The sequence below is a fragment of the Tenrec ecaudatus genome, chromosome 15, assembly GCF_050624435.1.
Source record: "Tenrec ecaudatus isolate mTenEca1 chromosome 15, mTenEca1.hap1, whole genome shotgun sequence".
Lineage (NCBI taxonomy): Eukaryota > Metazoa > Chordata > Mammalia > Afrosoricida > Tenrecidae > Tenrec > Tenrec ecaudatus.
Window position 1 is genome coordinate 61,976,184 of NC_134544.1, and position 14,650 is coordinate 61,990,833.

The 14,650-nt window shown below is 43.2% G+C and overlaps 1 protein-coding gene across 6 annotated transcripts in view; it reads right to left on the reverse strand.

Annotated features, from left to right (window-relative positions):
• EPB41L3 (erythrocyte membrane protein band 4.1 like 3) overlaps positions 1–14,650 on the reverse strand; it is a 171,680-nt gene that overhangs the window by 105,870 nt on the left and 51,160 nt on the right. For all 6 annotated transcript variants that reach the window (XM_075533144.1, XM_075533145.1, XM_075533143.1 and 3 more), the window contains exon 2: positions 173–375. In XM_075533144.1, coding sequence (XP_075389259.1) covers positions 173–364 — 192 coding nt within the window. In that variant the 5' untranslated portion in view covers positions 365–375. The remainder of the gene's footprint in view (positions 1–172; positions 376–14,650) is intronic.

Here is a 14,650-nt window from a genome sequence, read left to right on the forward strand (position 1 = left end):
GACCAGACGCCCCTCACTGATCCTTCTGTGCTTGCATACTAAGGTTTAAAGAGCCACAGAAGACGCTCAGTAAACATCCTTTCATTGGTTTCCCATGGACGACAAAGACTCAGCTGACCCCAGAGAAACGAAGTGGAGGACGCAGTGGGGCGCTGGGTGACTAAAGACTCACCTCCTTTCGCACAGGGGTGCTGTGTGCAGCTGCGGCCTCAAACGGCTCCAAGGCCTCCTGCTGCTCCGCTCCGGGCTCTGGACCAGGCCCCGGTGGCTGTGCCCCAGCACCGCCCTGAGGAGCTGCAGCCTCCTGGGGCTCGGCCTCTTGGTCTTGCTTCGATTCTGAGTCTGAACCGGATTCTGTCGTCATGGTTGATTGATCTACAAGTAGAAAAAAGGAGACAGGATCCAGTTACACAGTGCAATTACATTCCTTAGGAGAGAAAACTAGGATGCTAAGTGATAGGGGAAAAAAATCACACTTGAGAACAAGAACAAATCTCTAAAATTCCAAAGACAATTCTTATACACCTAATAAAACAGAAACCAAAACAAAACTGTGCCATGTCAACAACTTGATGCTGACTCATAGTAGTGACCCTAAAGGACAGAGCAGAACTGCCCCACTGAATATCCGAGCCTGTAAACCTGGGACTCACTTGTATTACTTAAATCGAGCTTTAGGTGAAAGTTGACCAAGCCAATGTGGACGGTTCCCAGTGGCTGGTGTATAAACCTCAAGTGCTCTATACGCTGAGGGTCCATTCCCCACCATGAGTCAGCAAACTCTCCTTTCTGGCCCCACACTGTCCATTTCTCACCTACATTTCCTTCTCACCTTTGTTTGGGGGCAAAGGTTGTCCTTTTGCGGTCATATAATTGATGGTTCACTGGGGCATGTTCCCCTCTGTTGTTGTTGTTTGTTCTAGGGGCCCGTCCATTGTTTTGCTAGAGTGATGTCCAGAAATGGCATCAGTCCCAGATCAGAAGGGTGTGTCTTAAGTCCAGAGCCTAGAGCAGTGGTTTTCAACCTTCCTAAGGCCACACCCTTTAATATAGTTCCTCGTGTTGTGGTGACTCCTCAACCATGACATTATTTTCACTGCAACTCCATAACTGTCACTTTGCTACTGTTATGAATCGGGCGATCCCTGTGAAAGGGTCATTGGAACCACAGGTTGAGAACCGCTGGCCTAGCGGTTCTTCCCATCTCTGTCAGACCAGTTAGCACTGCGTTTTCGTGAATGTGATCTTTTGTGCTACATTTCCCTTCACTCTGGGGGAAGCTACTGGGATCTAAGTCAGAGCAGTTGGGAACATAATCGATTTCTTGCCGGCCCCATCTATAGCTCTTTGGGGAAACTCCTTCCTCCAAGGAATGCTGATGGGTTTGAACCACCACCTTTTTCTGGTTAGCAGCTGAGCCAGCCAAAAGTGTCCAAAAAGAGTTCTTACATGCACACCTAATAGATGACTCGCTAAATTTATCTAACGAATCCCCCAATTAAAAAAATCATTTTATTGGGGGCTTGTACAGCTCTTCACATAATCCATCCATACACTCATTGTGTCAAGCACATTTTCACACCATTTTCAAAACATTTTCTTTCTACTTGAGCCCTTGGTATCAACTCATTCCTCCCCCTCCTTTACCCTCCCCTCCATCATTAAACCTTGATAATTTATAAATTACTATTATTATTTTCATGTCGTACACTGACTTCTGTCTCCCTTCACCCATTATTCTGTTGTCTATCCCCTTGGAAAGGGTTATATGTAGATCATTGTGATCAGATAAGCCCCCAAATTTATAACCAACACATAAAATCATTAAAAAAAAATCAAAGCTTATTTGATTTTGCAATCCTCTTAGCTCCTTTAGCAAATCCTATTAGATTTTGCTACAGATGGCATTGTAAAAGGGCCTTATAGTCAGAAAAATTAAGTAATAGGTTAAGTAAATTTTACAAAAATGAACTTTTTGTATCAGGTGAATATGTATATATGCATATGCACATATACATATATATTTAATATGTGGAGTGGGAAGAATGATATATTTTTCTCAATTTACTCCCCCTTCAATATCTCCCCAGTCTGCCCTTCCCAACCTGAGAGTGTGGTTTCATCCACTAAGAAATGCAAACATTTTCTCATCATATTTCTCAAAAGTCTATCACACTGTTCTACACCAGCATTGACAAGCACAATTGAGGCCTGTTGCAAACACTGTCCCAGACTGAATAAGCACCTACCCCTGGCAGGGAGGGCAGCTGGCCAGCACACCTCTCCTTCTAAGACAATGCTCACATTCCCCCGTTCTAGACTCTGCCAACCCACCCATGTTTCTGGAATGTAAAAAGGCAGATTTGAAGCTCTCATGTCAATAAAGAACTCAAACCAAAGATCTTAAAATATAAGAATCGGATCTTAAATCCTGAAAAAGAAAGACCACTTAATAGATAATCACACCTCTAACAGTTGGCTAGTTAAGATATCTAAGTATTCTGTGCCTCAGTTTCCACCTCTGTCAAGTGAGGGAAGTGCATATGATCATACCTCTTGTGGACTTAGCTGTGTACCCCCCAAAAGTATGATGATGTGCTCAAGTCATACTCCCCAGACCAGTGAATGTAACCTAATTTTGAAATCGATCTCTGCTGATGCAATCAAGCCAATATGAGGTCATATTGGGTAAGGGGGGAACCCCCAATCCCGGGATGGGTATTTTTATAAGACTGCCATAGGCAGACACAGAAACACACACATGGGCCAGGCCAGGGAAACATGGAGACAGATGTCAGAGTGATGCTGCTACAAGCCAAACAATGAAAACTTAGAGTCAAGGCCGTGCTCTTCCCGGACGTCTCCAGGAGAGAGAGCATGACCTGGCCCGACAGCAGACTTTCGGACCTCTAGCCTGCAGAACTGCGAATAAATTCCTGTTGTTTGAAGTTGGTCTGCTGTTATGGCAACCCCGGAAAACCAATACAATATATCAAAAGGACTTTATAGTTCTTTCCATCTTGCCCCTTGCCCCCAACAATGCACCTGCTACTATGTTTAAAGTATTTTGTTTGCTCTGAACAAGAGAAATTACAAGGGGGCTTCAAAAAGTTTGTTGAAAAATGGAATTCAAAAATAATGGAATCCTCCCAGAGATATACTGAAAACCCCTCATCTCATTCTATGCCACCATGTCATTTTGTGTAATCTCTAATCATATGTGGGGCAAACTGAGGGATGGCAAAACTGTATCTCAGACTGTCATATAATTGCCCTGTCTCTAATTTTTATGTAAAATACCATGGCAGAGCAGCAGCATAATATTCTAAGTAAATGATATACCCCTGGTAGAATACAAAATTATGCAAAACAAAACTCCGAACTCTATAGCAAAACTCTATAAACTCTATAGCAAAAAAACACTCAGGGCGTCTCACCAATGTGTACTAGCACACTGGGGCATGCCTAATAATAATGAAGAGGTAAGGAGTGTTAAAAACACCAATCTGCTAAAAAATAAAAGCTAGATTCACGCTTTCTATTTAGGGTTACTTTTCTATGATCACCAGATAGCTTCTTCTGTTAAATGAAAGACTTATCAATATCAATCAGGTATCAAGTCCAAGCACGCAGCAAGATAGTGATCCAAATTAAGCCAACGAGCATGGTTTCCTCTCTCATTACACTTTAGGTTTCCAAACAAACCTTGAAGGTAAACTCGAGCGTCTCTTCTGTGTTCTCTCAGAAAAGCAGTGTGAGCAGAAAGAGGACGGAGGAAAAGGGTCCTTGAGCTCAGAGTTACAACCAACCCGCCCCTTTTGGAATGGGGGTGATCAACTTTTAATTCCATTCACCCACAATGTCCTGGGTCCTTAATACAAGCCAAGCCCAGCTCATGGTTTAGAAAACCAAGCTACTGTGTGCTCCCACTCCACCCCCTGGAGGCCCCCTCGTCTGTGGCCGACGACAGAATTGAACGTGTTACTGCAAGCTGACTCATCTTGGTCCTGTGCACCGGGTAAGAAACACTGCCCCCTCCTCAGAGCACACCCCCACCTTCGCAATCGCTCCTCTGCTCCTCATACAGTTTTCACTGCCTAATTTTCCTGGAAGCAGACCACCAAGTCCTCCCGCGAGTTTTAGTCTGTACACTTTGTGGAAACCTGCCTATGGGGCGGGGGGGAGGGCATCCTGTTGGTATTTGAAATGCCGGTGGCTTCGCTTCTGACATCCCAGCAATGTATAAGGCACCACAGTAGGACATCGGCAGAGAGACTAGAATACTAACTATACTGCCGTCTACTAGTTAAACTTCTACCTTCACTGCTGGTCCACCCCTCTTGACATCCCTGAGGTGGCTGCCGCTCACGTGTCCCTTGTTTTCTTTCCCAAACCCAGCCTACCTTTCTGTCCTTTAAGCCCAGATGCCAGTACTCACCCTGCTACTTCCCTTTCCTCCAGGTATTGGAACTAATACACCAGAACGGCCTGCTCATTGTGTTTCCTTGAACTGACCCCATGCAACTCTATGCACCATCATCCGCTCTTTCCTGACAGCAGTCAATGAACTCTAGCTGGCTAGTCCCGCTTCCCCTTCCTGACCACTTCAGGCCCTCCTCCACAGGGGCCTTCATAAAGGGTAACTTCGGTGTTACATCACACCTGCCGAAAACAGCACGCCTCGAATGAAATTTAAACCAAGGCTGTCTCCTTCTAGCTCATATGATCTTTGGGTTTTTAAATCACACCGAGTTTTCGTACACATGCTACCCCTTTGCTAAGAACATTCCTTCCTCTGCTCTGTGAAGGGCGAACTCCTCCTCCCTCAAGTAAAGCTGAGAATCAGTCTGATTTTACACAGGCAATCTAACTGTATCTTGTTTCCTTCCTATAATTTACCAAAGTTTGTAACAATTTCCCACCCCTCCCTCAATTCATTTATACTCAAGGGCTGTAAAACACCTGCCTAGACCTCAGTAGACTCCGTAGCAAAGCATACCCAGCACATAACAGGCAGTATAATGATTATTTGATGAATAACTATATAACATCGCTCTTTTACTTACCACGTATATGTTTTTAAAACTAAAGAAACAAGCTACATAGATGGAGAAAATATTTGGGAGCCAGATATTGGACGTAGGTTTAACATCAGAATATACTAAAAACTTTCCTATATCTCATCAACAAAACTACAAACAACCCAGGAAAGATGGTCTATGGACTAAAGACATTTTTCTTCCAGAGAAGGCCTACAAATGGCCTGTAGGCAGATGAAAAGTCACGTGTCACAGGGAAATGTAAACCAAATCCACATTAAGCTATGATTACTCCCCTACCCACTGCCAGCAACCCTATAGGACAGTGGTTCTCAACCCTCCTACTGTCACAACCCTTTCATACAATTCCTGATGTTGTTGTGACCCCCCCGACCATAAGATTATTTTCATTGCTATTTCATAACTGTCATGAATCAGATGACCCCTGTGAAGGGTTGTTTGACACCCCCCCAGGGGTCACGACCCACAGGTTGAGAACCGCTGCTACAGGACCAGGTAGAGACTAGCTTTTTCCAGGAGTAGAAAGCGTTATCTGTCTCCCATGGAGGAGCTGCTGTTTAATAGCCCAACAGGTAACCCACTACCCCACCGGGCCTTCTGCTACTTCCCTACGGACGGCAATGATCAGGAGCACAAAGCGTAGTAAGTGTGGGCAAGGATGTGGAGAAACTGAACTGCAACCCACCATCGCTGGTGGGATGTTAAATGGTGCCTTTCTATAAAATGATTCATGTCTGTAGAAAACAGATTGGTAAGCCCTCAAAAAGTTAAACACACAATTTTGCTATGACTCAGCAAGTCCACTGCTCTTAAATATAGACAAGAAGACTTGACAGCAGACCTCAAGCAGGCAGTGGTACAAAATGTGCACTATAATATTATTATTCACAACAACCAAATGGTAGAAGCTGTCTAACAATACAGGAGGATAAACGAAATGTGGAATACAAGAGGGCTTCAAAAAGTTCATAAGAAAACGGAATTCAAAGACACCGCATTTTTTCCACAAATTTATGAAGTCCTGTGTATATGCACACATATATTACTTATTTTTATGATTACATTTTATCTATATTACTATATATTATATAAACTCACTGCCATTGAGTCATTGCTGCCGTATAGGAACTCCCTGGTGGGTTCCCAAGACTAACTGTTTATGGGAGTAGAAAGCTCCGGCTTTTTCCCCTCAGAGCTGTGGTGGTTTCGAACATCCAACCATGAGGATCGCAGCCCAACACGTAACCACAGGGCTCCTCATATATGAGAGGGTATCCCCCAAACCAGGAATTGCACTGGGAGAAGCGGAGCTTTTGTAGTACGCATTTTTCCCACTAGGCAAGCATCAAGTAACTAACTCACTCTGAGTTAGTGCACCCAGTGGCGTCATCTGGGAAGGTTCTCTCTGGCCACAGTAGATTTTTTTGTAAAAGTAGTTTCCCTTAAGCTTCGTTTTGTGTGATGGCTGTTTTAAGAAAACAGCGTGCGGTGGTGAAATGTTTGGTGAAGTGTTGTTTCCTGCTGGGGGTGGGGGGGTGGTGGAATGCCGCAGAAACTGTTGTGATGCTGAACACAAGGACAGCACCATCTATGGGAAACCTCCAGTGCACAAGTGGCTTTCTCATTTCAGAAAAGGTGAAATGTCCATTGATGACAACCCTCGTTTTGGACGTCCATCAACTTCTGAAATGGACGAAAATGTTGACAAAATTTGTATTGTGCTCGGAGAATGATGATGGACCATTGAAGCAATGGGGAAGTTATCTGTACTGTCTTGGAGCTCAGTTCAGTGAATTTTAAGGGAAAATTTGGGAATGAAAAGGGTTGATATGAAATTTGTGCCTCAGGTTCTGACTGACCAGAAAAAAGTGTCAAGTGGAAACATGCGTAATATGATGAAGTAGGAGAGGTGAAGGAAAAAAAGAGGGAGCCATCCTAACAAATGAGTTTGAAAAATGTTCCCAAGAATAGAACTGCAGATTTGACAAATGCATTAAGTGTAATGGAGTATACGTTGAAGGTGCCAAGGTTGTTTTGTAAAAAAACTTAAATACTTGGCTTTGAAAAAAAAATTGGGGTGCCCCCTTGTATATTATATAATATAAATGATATATTCAGCCACAGGAAACATGAATTTCAAATATATACTATGGCATGGATAAGCCTTGAAAACACTATCATGAATGAAAATATTTAGACCCCAAAAGAACAAATTAGAGTATGATTCTTTAGCTGCCTGCTTCCTTTTCTATAAATGGCGGGGTTAGACTAGGAATTCATGATACCGAGAGTTCTCCACCATCAATGAAGTGAGGGAGGAAGTGGGACAGGAAACAGGGACAGGAGTGGGATAAAAGGCATGACACTTTCCGGGTAAGTCAAATAGTCTTGTCATCTTTTTCTGACTTCATACCAGTGTGTTCTAAATTTTAAGTTTAAAAGTGTTATTTAACAAATAAATGTTACAATAAGTATGTCCCTGGACAGATGATGTGAAAAATAGAAGGTACTAAAGTAGTAAAGTAATAACCTGTTTTCAGGTTCCAAGTTTTTATGCTAGTCAAGAGCCATTTCACACCTGCCTCTGTAATTCCATGACTTCCCTCCAAGGCAGAGTGCCAGCCACACAGAAGCAGAATAAAAATGCAAAATGAACACAGCCTAGCGACCACCTGTCAACTATTCAAGTTAAAAAGCTACCATTAGTATTTACCTGTGAATAAACCACGTTACACCTGCTTTAAATTACAGAACTTAAAAATGAATGCCTGTAGCTCTATTAAATAATGTCACATGGATGTAAAAGACGGGGAATGAAGAAGGAAGACTGAAGAATGTTACATTTTAACCATTGCTGAAGAATATTGAATATGCACCATGCACTGCCAGAAGAACGGACCAATCTGTTTATGAAGAAAGCACAGCCAGGGTGCTCTTTAGAAGCAAGAAAATACTTTGGACATGCGATGAGGAGCGCCCAGTTCCTGAAGGACAAGTCTCCTGACAAAGCAGAGGGCCCGTGAGAATTAGATCGTAATGAGATGACTAAGGTTAAGGATTCCAAGACTGGGCTCCAACCCATCGTCCAAAGTGAGGCTGTTGGTGCAGTGCTTTATTCTGCTGTTGATGGGGTGGCTATGGGTCAGAACTGACTCAACAGTACCTAACTGCAACAATGTTTATTTTCTCTAGCAGTAGATGCATAGTATAACAGATAAAAACCATTGTCTTTTGACTAATTTCAATAAAATTCATTGCTATTGATGGGCAGTGAAGGAGTAACCCTTAAATATGTAAGGCTTTCTAATTCTGGAATCTCTCTAAAATCAATATGCATTTCCAAATATCTGAAAGGGCACAGCATACAAAGGGCACAGTAAGTCCACAGCATACTTACTGGTGAGCCAGTATCAATTTCCAATCAGGAAATTCCATTTAGAACTTAAAAAAAAAAGTCTTCCTTCTTCCCATTGAAAGGATTTTGATGATTCTGTCCCCCTGGAAGGAAGCGGAAGCTGTTTGACCCAGTCAAGATTAACAACAGCCTTGCAAACCCTGGAGAGGGTCACTATGAGTAGGAATGAAATTGATGGCGGTGGGACTCTAAACTGAGTTAGGAAATCTGAAACAATGAGAACCATAAGCATCTAAATGCATGGACATTAGCTTTAATTCATTAGTCGGAGATTTGCCCTTTCCAGTATTACTTGGTTTTTTTCATCGCTGCTTTCAGGGCTGTTGATGGCGGATTGAAATCAAATGAAATCCTCGATTACCTCAATAGTTTCTCCACTAACAATGTCAGTATTTTCTCTGTTTTTCAGGCTATTGTTTCTTGGTCCAGTTTGCAGATCTTTATGTTGAGGCGTTCTCCATACTGGGGCTATATAGTCTTTGATCTTCAGCTTTCAGTTACGGGCTGCACATCCCTTTAATTTTCTGCAATTTGTTCCGCCATCTTTGCATCCTCCAAAGCCTAATGTGACGCTCCTTGTCTTCAAACGCCCTGTGCATTGGACACTCTGCCTTTCCTCCTGCCTTTTCTGGCACCTTGTCTCCCCTCTTCCACCGACTGCTCCTTCTCCTCGGGTATTATTTCTCATATACTGCTTCTAAACCTTGGTTTCACTCTTCACAAAACCAATTGCCCAAACAGCTCTTCATGAGGCAACCGTGGGCAAGCTACTCTTCCACGACACTGGTATCAAGACTGGTCATTACTTGAGCTTTAAAAGCCTTTGGCAATAAAGGATTGAGACACTCAGTGTTTGTGAGCAATCGCAGAAATGGTAGTTTTCAAAAGCTATTACAGAAGGAAGTTTGAATACTTATGAAAAGGACACATTAATTCATAGAATTTCTTTTACAGTGACCATTGTAAATCTGCCAAGGACTTCTCCCAACCTTGACTGTGGAGAGAAGAGGCCATGCCATCACTGTGCATCTACATTATTGGGCTGGGCATGACAGCGCTTTCCATGACAAAAAGCAAAGCCCTGGTGCCTGAAGCAGCAATGCAGTACTCGGAGAGGGGAACCAACCCTGGTGTCCAGGGTAGAAGAACTCAGTCGGGGGAGAGGGTGGTAGGTGTGTGGAGAGGCACTGACAAGGTTACAGAGGCAGGAAGGGCTGCTGCAGGACATAGTTTGTGTTCGATGGAAAAAACAACCACTAACCTTCCATTCCAAGGTAAATGATTAGTTGTAGGCCGTAGAAACACAATGAACAAGCAGACCCTTTGAAGAAGATGAAAGGAAACGCCCAGGACTAGGGGGCCAGTAGGGCTGTCCTGGGCAGCAGCAGAGACCTGGCCAGGAAGAGCAGTTCCCTGCCCCAACTCTGCTACATGCTCTGTGACCTCACTGGAATTTGGCTTTCCTTTCTATTCTAAGATTCTGTGGCTGCTAAGAAGCAGAGGCATTGTTTCATTAATAACATCACATCTACAGGAATTTTGTCCTCTACATGAAGACATATGGTGAGAGAACTTACTATTCATTCCCCAAGGACTGGCAACCCCCAACACCCTATTCAGTCCAGTTTCCACACAGCAACCATTGACTTGACTGCCAATGAGTGGACTTCAACGCAGGATGAGCCTCTGTTGGGTTTCTGAGACGGCATCTTTGAGGAGCAGACTACCTTTCTCCCACAGCTGGAAGGTTTGAACCATTTATCCTGTGGTTAGCACCCCTCTGCAGTGCTCATCCCACAGCCCGGCCAGCAGTCTGACCGTGAGAGCAGGAACACCATGCTCACCACAGCACTGTGCACCATCGCTTAAAGATGTGAACAACCTAAACGGCCACCAACAGATGAATGGTAAACAGAACCCGGTAGGTATATGCATATCATGAGATGTTGCTCAGCCATGAAGAAAAGGCCCAGTCCATGCTACAACCTGTGGATGAATTTTGAAAACATGGTAAGTGAAATAAGGTATATAACAACAAAAGGACAGATAGCATATGATCCCACTGAGTGAAAAAGCTAAAAGAAGTAAATGCATGGAGACGAAAGTTTATCAGTGTTTACAAGAGAAGAGAGGGCTAACTGGGGAGTCATTTCTTAGGGGGTGCTGAATTTCTCTCAAGGATGAGGAAAAATATAACTAGACAGTGGTAATGGTTATATGAACAAAATGTTACTAAACTGCATATGTAAAATAATGTTGAATTGGCAAATGTTAAAAAGATAGAGTTGCCTTGTTTTTTAAAAAGCCTACCACTGTATAGGTGGAGACCAGACTGACTTCTGAGTGGAAGGACAGAGACCAGTTAGTAGGTGAGGGCTACATTACTGGTGACAGACACTGCTGAAGCAGAGTAGTGAGAGAGGAGATAAAGAGCAGTGGTCCTTCTAGTGCTTTTGAAGAAGAGATGGCAAATGAACTGAGCTAGCAGGCAACAATTCTTATAAATACTGGGTTTCACATAAACATAGGGATCCTTAAAGAGGAAAAGATTGGACACTATTGCATTTTTTTTTGTTTCAGAGACAGGCCCATCCTTCAAAAAAAGCAAACCTAAAACATTAAAATAATTCAAAATCTAATATCAATAGAGTATAAACAAAATATTACAACCCCGACATAAAAAAAAAGCTTTGGGTTTTAGGGGTATAAAATGTGTTTCTATACATCATCTAAAAGAGTATTGGTTGTGTAGTGGGCTACATGTTGGGCTACTTAATTACAAGGTCATCAGTTCAAAACCACCAGTCATTCAGTGAGAGAAAGAGGACGCTTTCTACTCCGTACAGAGGTACTGTCTCAGAAACCCACAGTTTTACACTGTTCTATAGGATCGCTGAGTTGTAATTGACTTTGATGGCAGTGAGTTTTGAGACACCTCATCTGATCACTTAACCCTTGGCTCCATGGCACCTGTACCCAAACACTGGTTGGCACACACACACACACACACACACACACACACACACACTGGCAGAGAATTAATTTCTATCACCATGAAAGTATTAAAAATGGTTAATACACTTATTTGATTTGGGGGGGAGCAGTTTGAGATCACAACACTAAAAAAGTGGCAAGGTGGGCAAAACCCATCTTTCACAAATGTAGCAAACTAAACCAGTGAAATCACACCTATTGCCGCTGAGTTGATTGCAAGTCATAGGGGACCTATAAAGGGCTTTCTCTCTCCCGCAGAGTTGCTAGTGGATTTGAATGCCTAACTTTGAATCAAGGATCTGCGCAAATCCAATTCCCAGAAAGAGGTGGATCAATGCCTTCCCTTTCCACATTCCAACTCCTTGTCACCAGCCACTTTCATGGCTATGCCCCTCTGACCAGCGCTGGAACATCCCTAGCTACCTGAGGCCAGGCCTTCTGGGAACACAACTACAAGGCTCTATCCTTCTTCCCCAACTTCCCATCCGACCCCTTTCCTATGACCCAGAGCTGGCTCTACACAAATTGTGCTGCCAGCCGGTGCTGGCTCACTCCCCCTACAGTGGGTTCATTCATTCTCACAAAATTCACAGATTATTATTGTCTGCAGTTAAAGAAAGCCAGGGACCTGCTGCTCCCTCTTCAGTGAGAGTATCGATCCAGGAGGCCTCCAAAAGAGTGTTCTAAATCTCAGGTCCCCTAGTCAATGAGTAAGCCTGACTCTGGTCTTAATGCATAGTTGGGGTTGATTCCATCAATGAGTAGGCCTGATTGCACTGGGACCCCTCTCTTCCTGAAGTTAGGAACCTGGGTGTGGAGACAATGGCTCCCCTACTTGCTTTACCATTTTGGTATCAAAGGGCATTTTGGTTGCTTGAGTTATTTTCAGAGAGCCAAACCAAAGATTTATCAAAAACCCAAACAAAAAAAGCCTGCCTGTGCAGAAAATGTAGAATTCCCATATATGGCCTCTCCCTAGCAAGGTTTTCCTATGATTAATATCTTATGTTGGCGTGATGCATCTGTTTTAATTGACAGAATATATTATTAACTTCAGTCCCTGGATGGCACGCATGATTAAGTGCTGGCGTACTATTGGGAAGGATGGTGGTTCCAATCAATGACCTGCTTCTGAGGGTCAACGTCATGAAAACCTATAGGGGCACAGCCCTCCTCCACCTACGCAGGCTTGCCACCCACTGGAACTGACTCAAAAGCAAACAGTTTGTTTAGAGGTTGATTATTAACGAAAGTCCACAGAGTTTACAGCAGGGCTCAGTCTTTTTTGTAGAGTCTAACGGTTTGCAGGGGGGGGGCACACTGTCATGAGTCCACCTGAGGGTATCATAGAGCGCATTTTCACTGACTTCTCTATAACATGTGACAAGAGTATCACTAGGATGCAGAGGAGTGAGCCCTCGTGCTGTAGTGATTACCCACTGGGCTGTGATCCCCATGGTCTGCAGTTCAAAACCACCAGCAGCTCCTCAGGAGAAAGACTGGACTTTCTACTCCCGAAAACAGTTGCAGTCTCGGAAACCCACAAGGGGTTGCCAAGAGTCAGCATTAATTCAATTCCAGCGAATTTATCATTGGTGCAAGGAGCCCTAGTGGGTTACATCTTGGGTTACTAACTGAAAGAAAGGTCAGCAGTTCCAACCCACCAGCCACTCCACCGAAGAAAGGGGAGGCTTTCTACTTCCGCAAAGATGGACAGTCCCAGGAGCCCACGGGGCAGTTCTACTTTGTCCTTGGGGCGACGATCATCAGGGTTGACTCGCTAGCAGCAGGTGGTGATACTGGTTGATCTTTAGTGCTGTTGTTACTCAGAAATTGAGTTGACAGATACTGTTACAGTTTCGAACTGGTTTCTAAGGATCCTATTTGCACTCTTAGAGGGTTTTATTTAAGTTTCTAGGTTATCCACATTGAGAGTCCTATTGTCCCTCTGGTGAAATTCCAAGAACCGCCTCACCAAGCACAGAGTGGTGTTTCCCATATTTACATTTCTTCACAGAGACAGACATTCCCATGTATTACTCAACAGAAGAGGAAGTACTTCAAGAGCCATTCGTGACACAGAAGACATCTATATAAAGGGACTTCAAAACATTGCTGAACATTTCCCATTATCTTTAAAGTTCCATTAAATTAAAGAACTGTTTGAAACCTCTGGTGGTACTATTGGTTAAGTGGCTGGACTGCTAACCCTAAGGCTAGGGGTTCAAAACCACCAGCTGCTCCAGGAAGAAAGATGAGACTACCTACCCCTGTAAATACTTTTTTGGAAACTCTCTGCAGGGTTGCAAAGATTCAGAATAGACTCGGTGGCAGTGGGATTGGTCTTAGTTTTATGCCTATATGGTTTAAAAAAAAAAGAATTAGCATGGTATTTGAATTCCATTTCCAGGTAGTGGTCTGTATTGCAATGCATTGGTGTCTGCAAAATTGAAAAAGTCCAGAATTGACTATGGCTTCATTTCCTTTGACCAAAAGCACTCCCATCAGATTCCTGAGGTTTTAAGAAAATGCTAATCAAAATGTAAATTCCTGAGTACCAATGAGATACACCAAGTAAGAGCTAAGGAGTTGGCCCTTCTGTCAAACTGAATCCTGGAAAGTGTACGTGAACCAACTAAATATAGCTTCACTCCATTTCTGTTACCCATAAATTATTCTTTGCAAGGAAGAAATTTCCATGCCCTATGGTGAATTTTCTTAACTAAACTCGAGCCACAAAGCACTATCCTATGGTTCCTTTCAGGAGAAATTTCAATTTGAAAAATACATAGGCTATTCATGAGTATGACAGTCGGAAATGATTTCTCATAAGAAGTTATGAACTTTTATTTATTATTTTTTAAAATTAGCATGATATGGTGATTGAGACAGTGAAACTGTCACAGGGAATTCACAGTTCTGTGGGCTAATAAGCCACCTCATATGCCTTCACTCAAGTGACACCCGACCCCCTCCCTGCTAAATGTTGTGCTGTGGGAGCCAGATGGGGACAGGGAGATTAATGCATAATGTGGTTAAGGGCACATGACAAAAAATGCAGAGCTAACAGTTCATCTGAGTTTCTGTCACTACCAACAGAGCTCTTTCTCCCACATCAGTCCTATACCTGAAACTCCAAAGACAAACAAAAAAATCTACCCCTGGTTCATTGCAGTACATT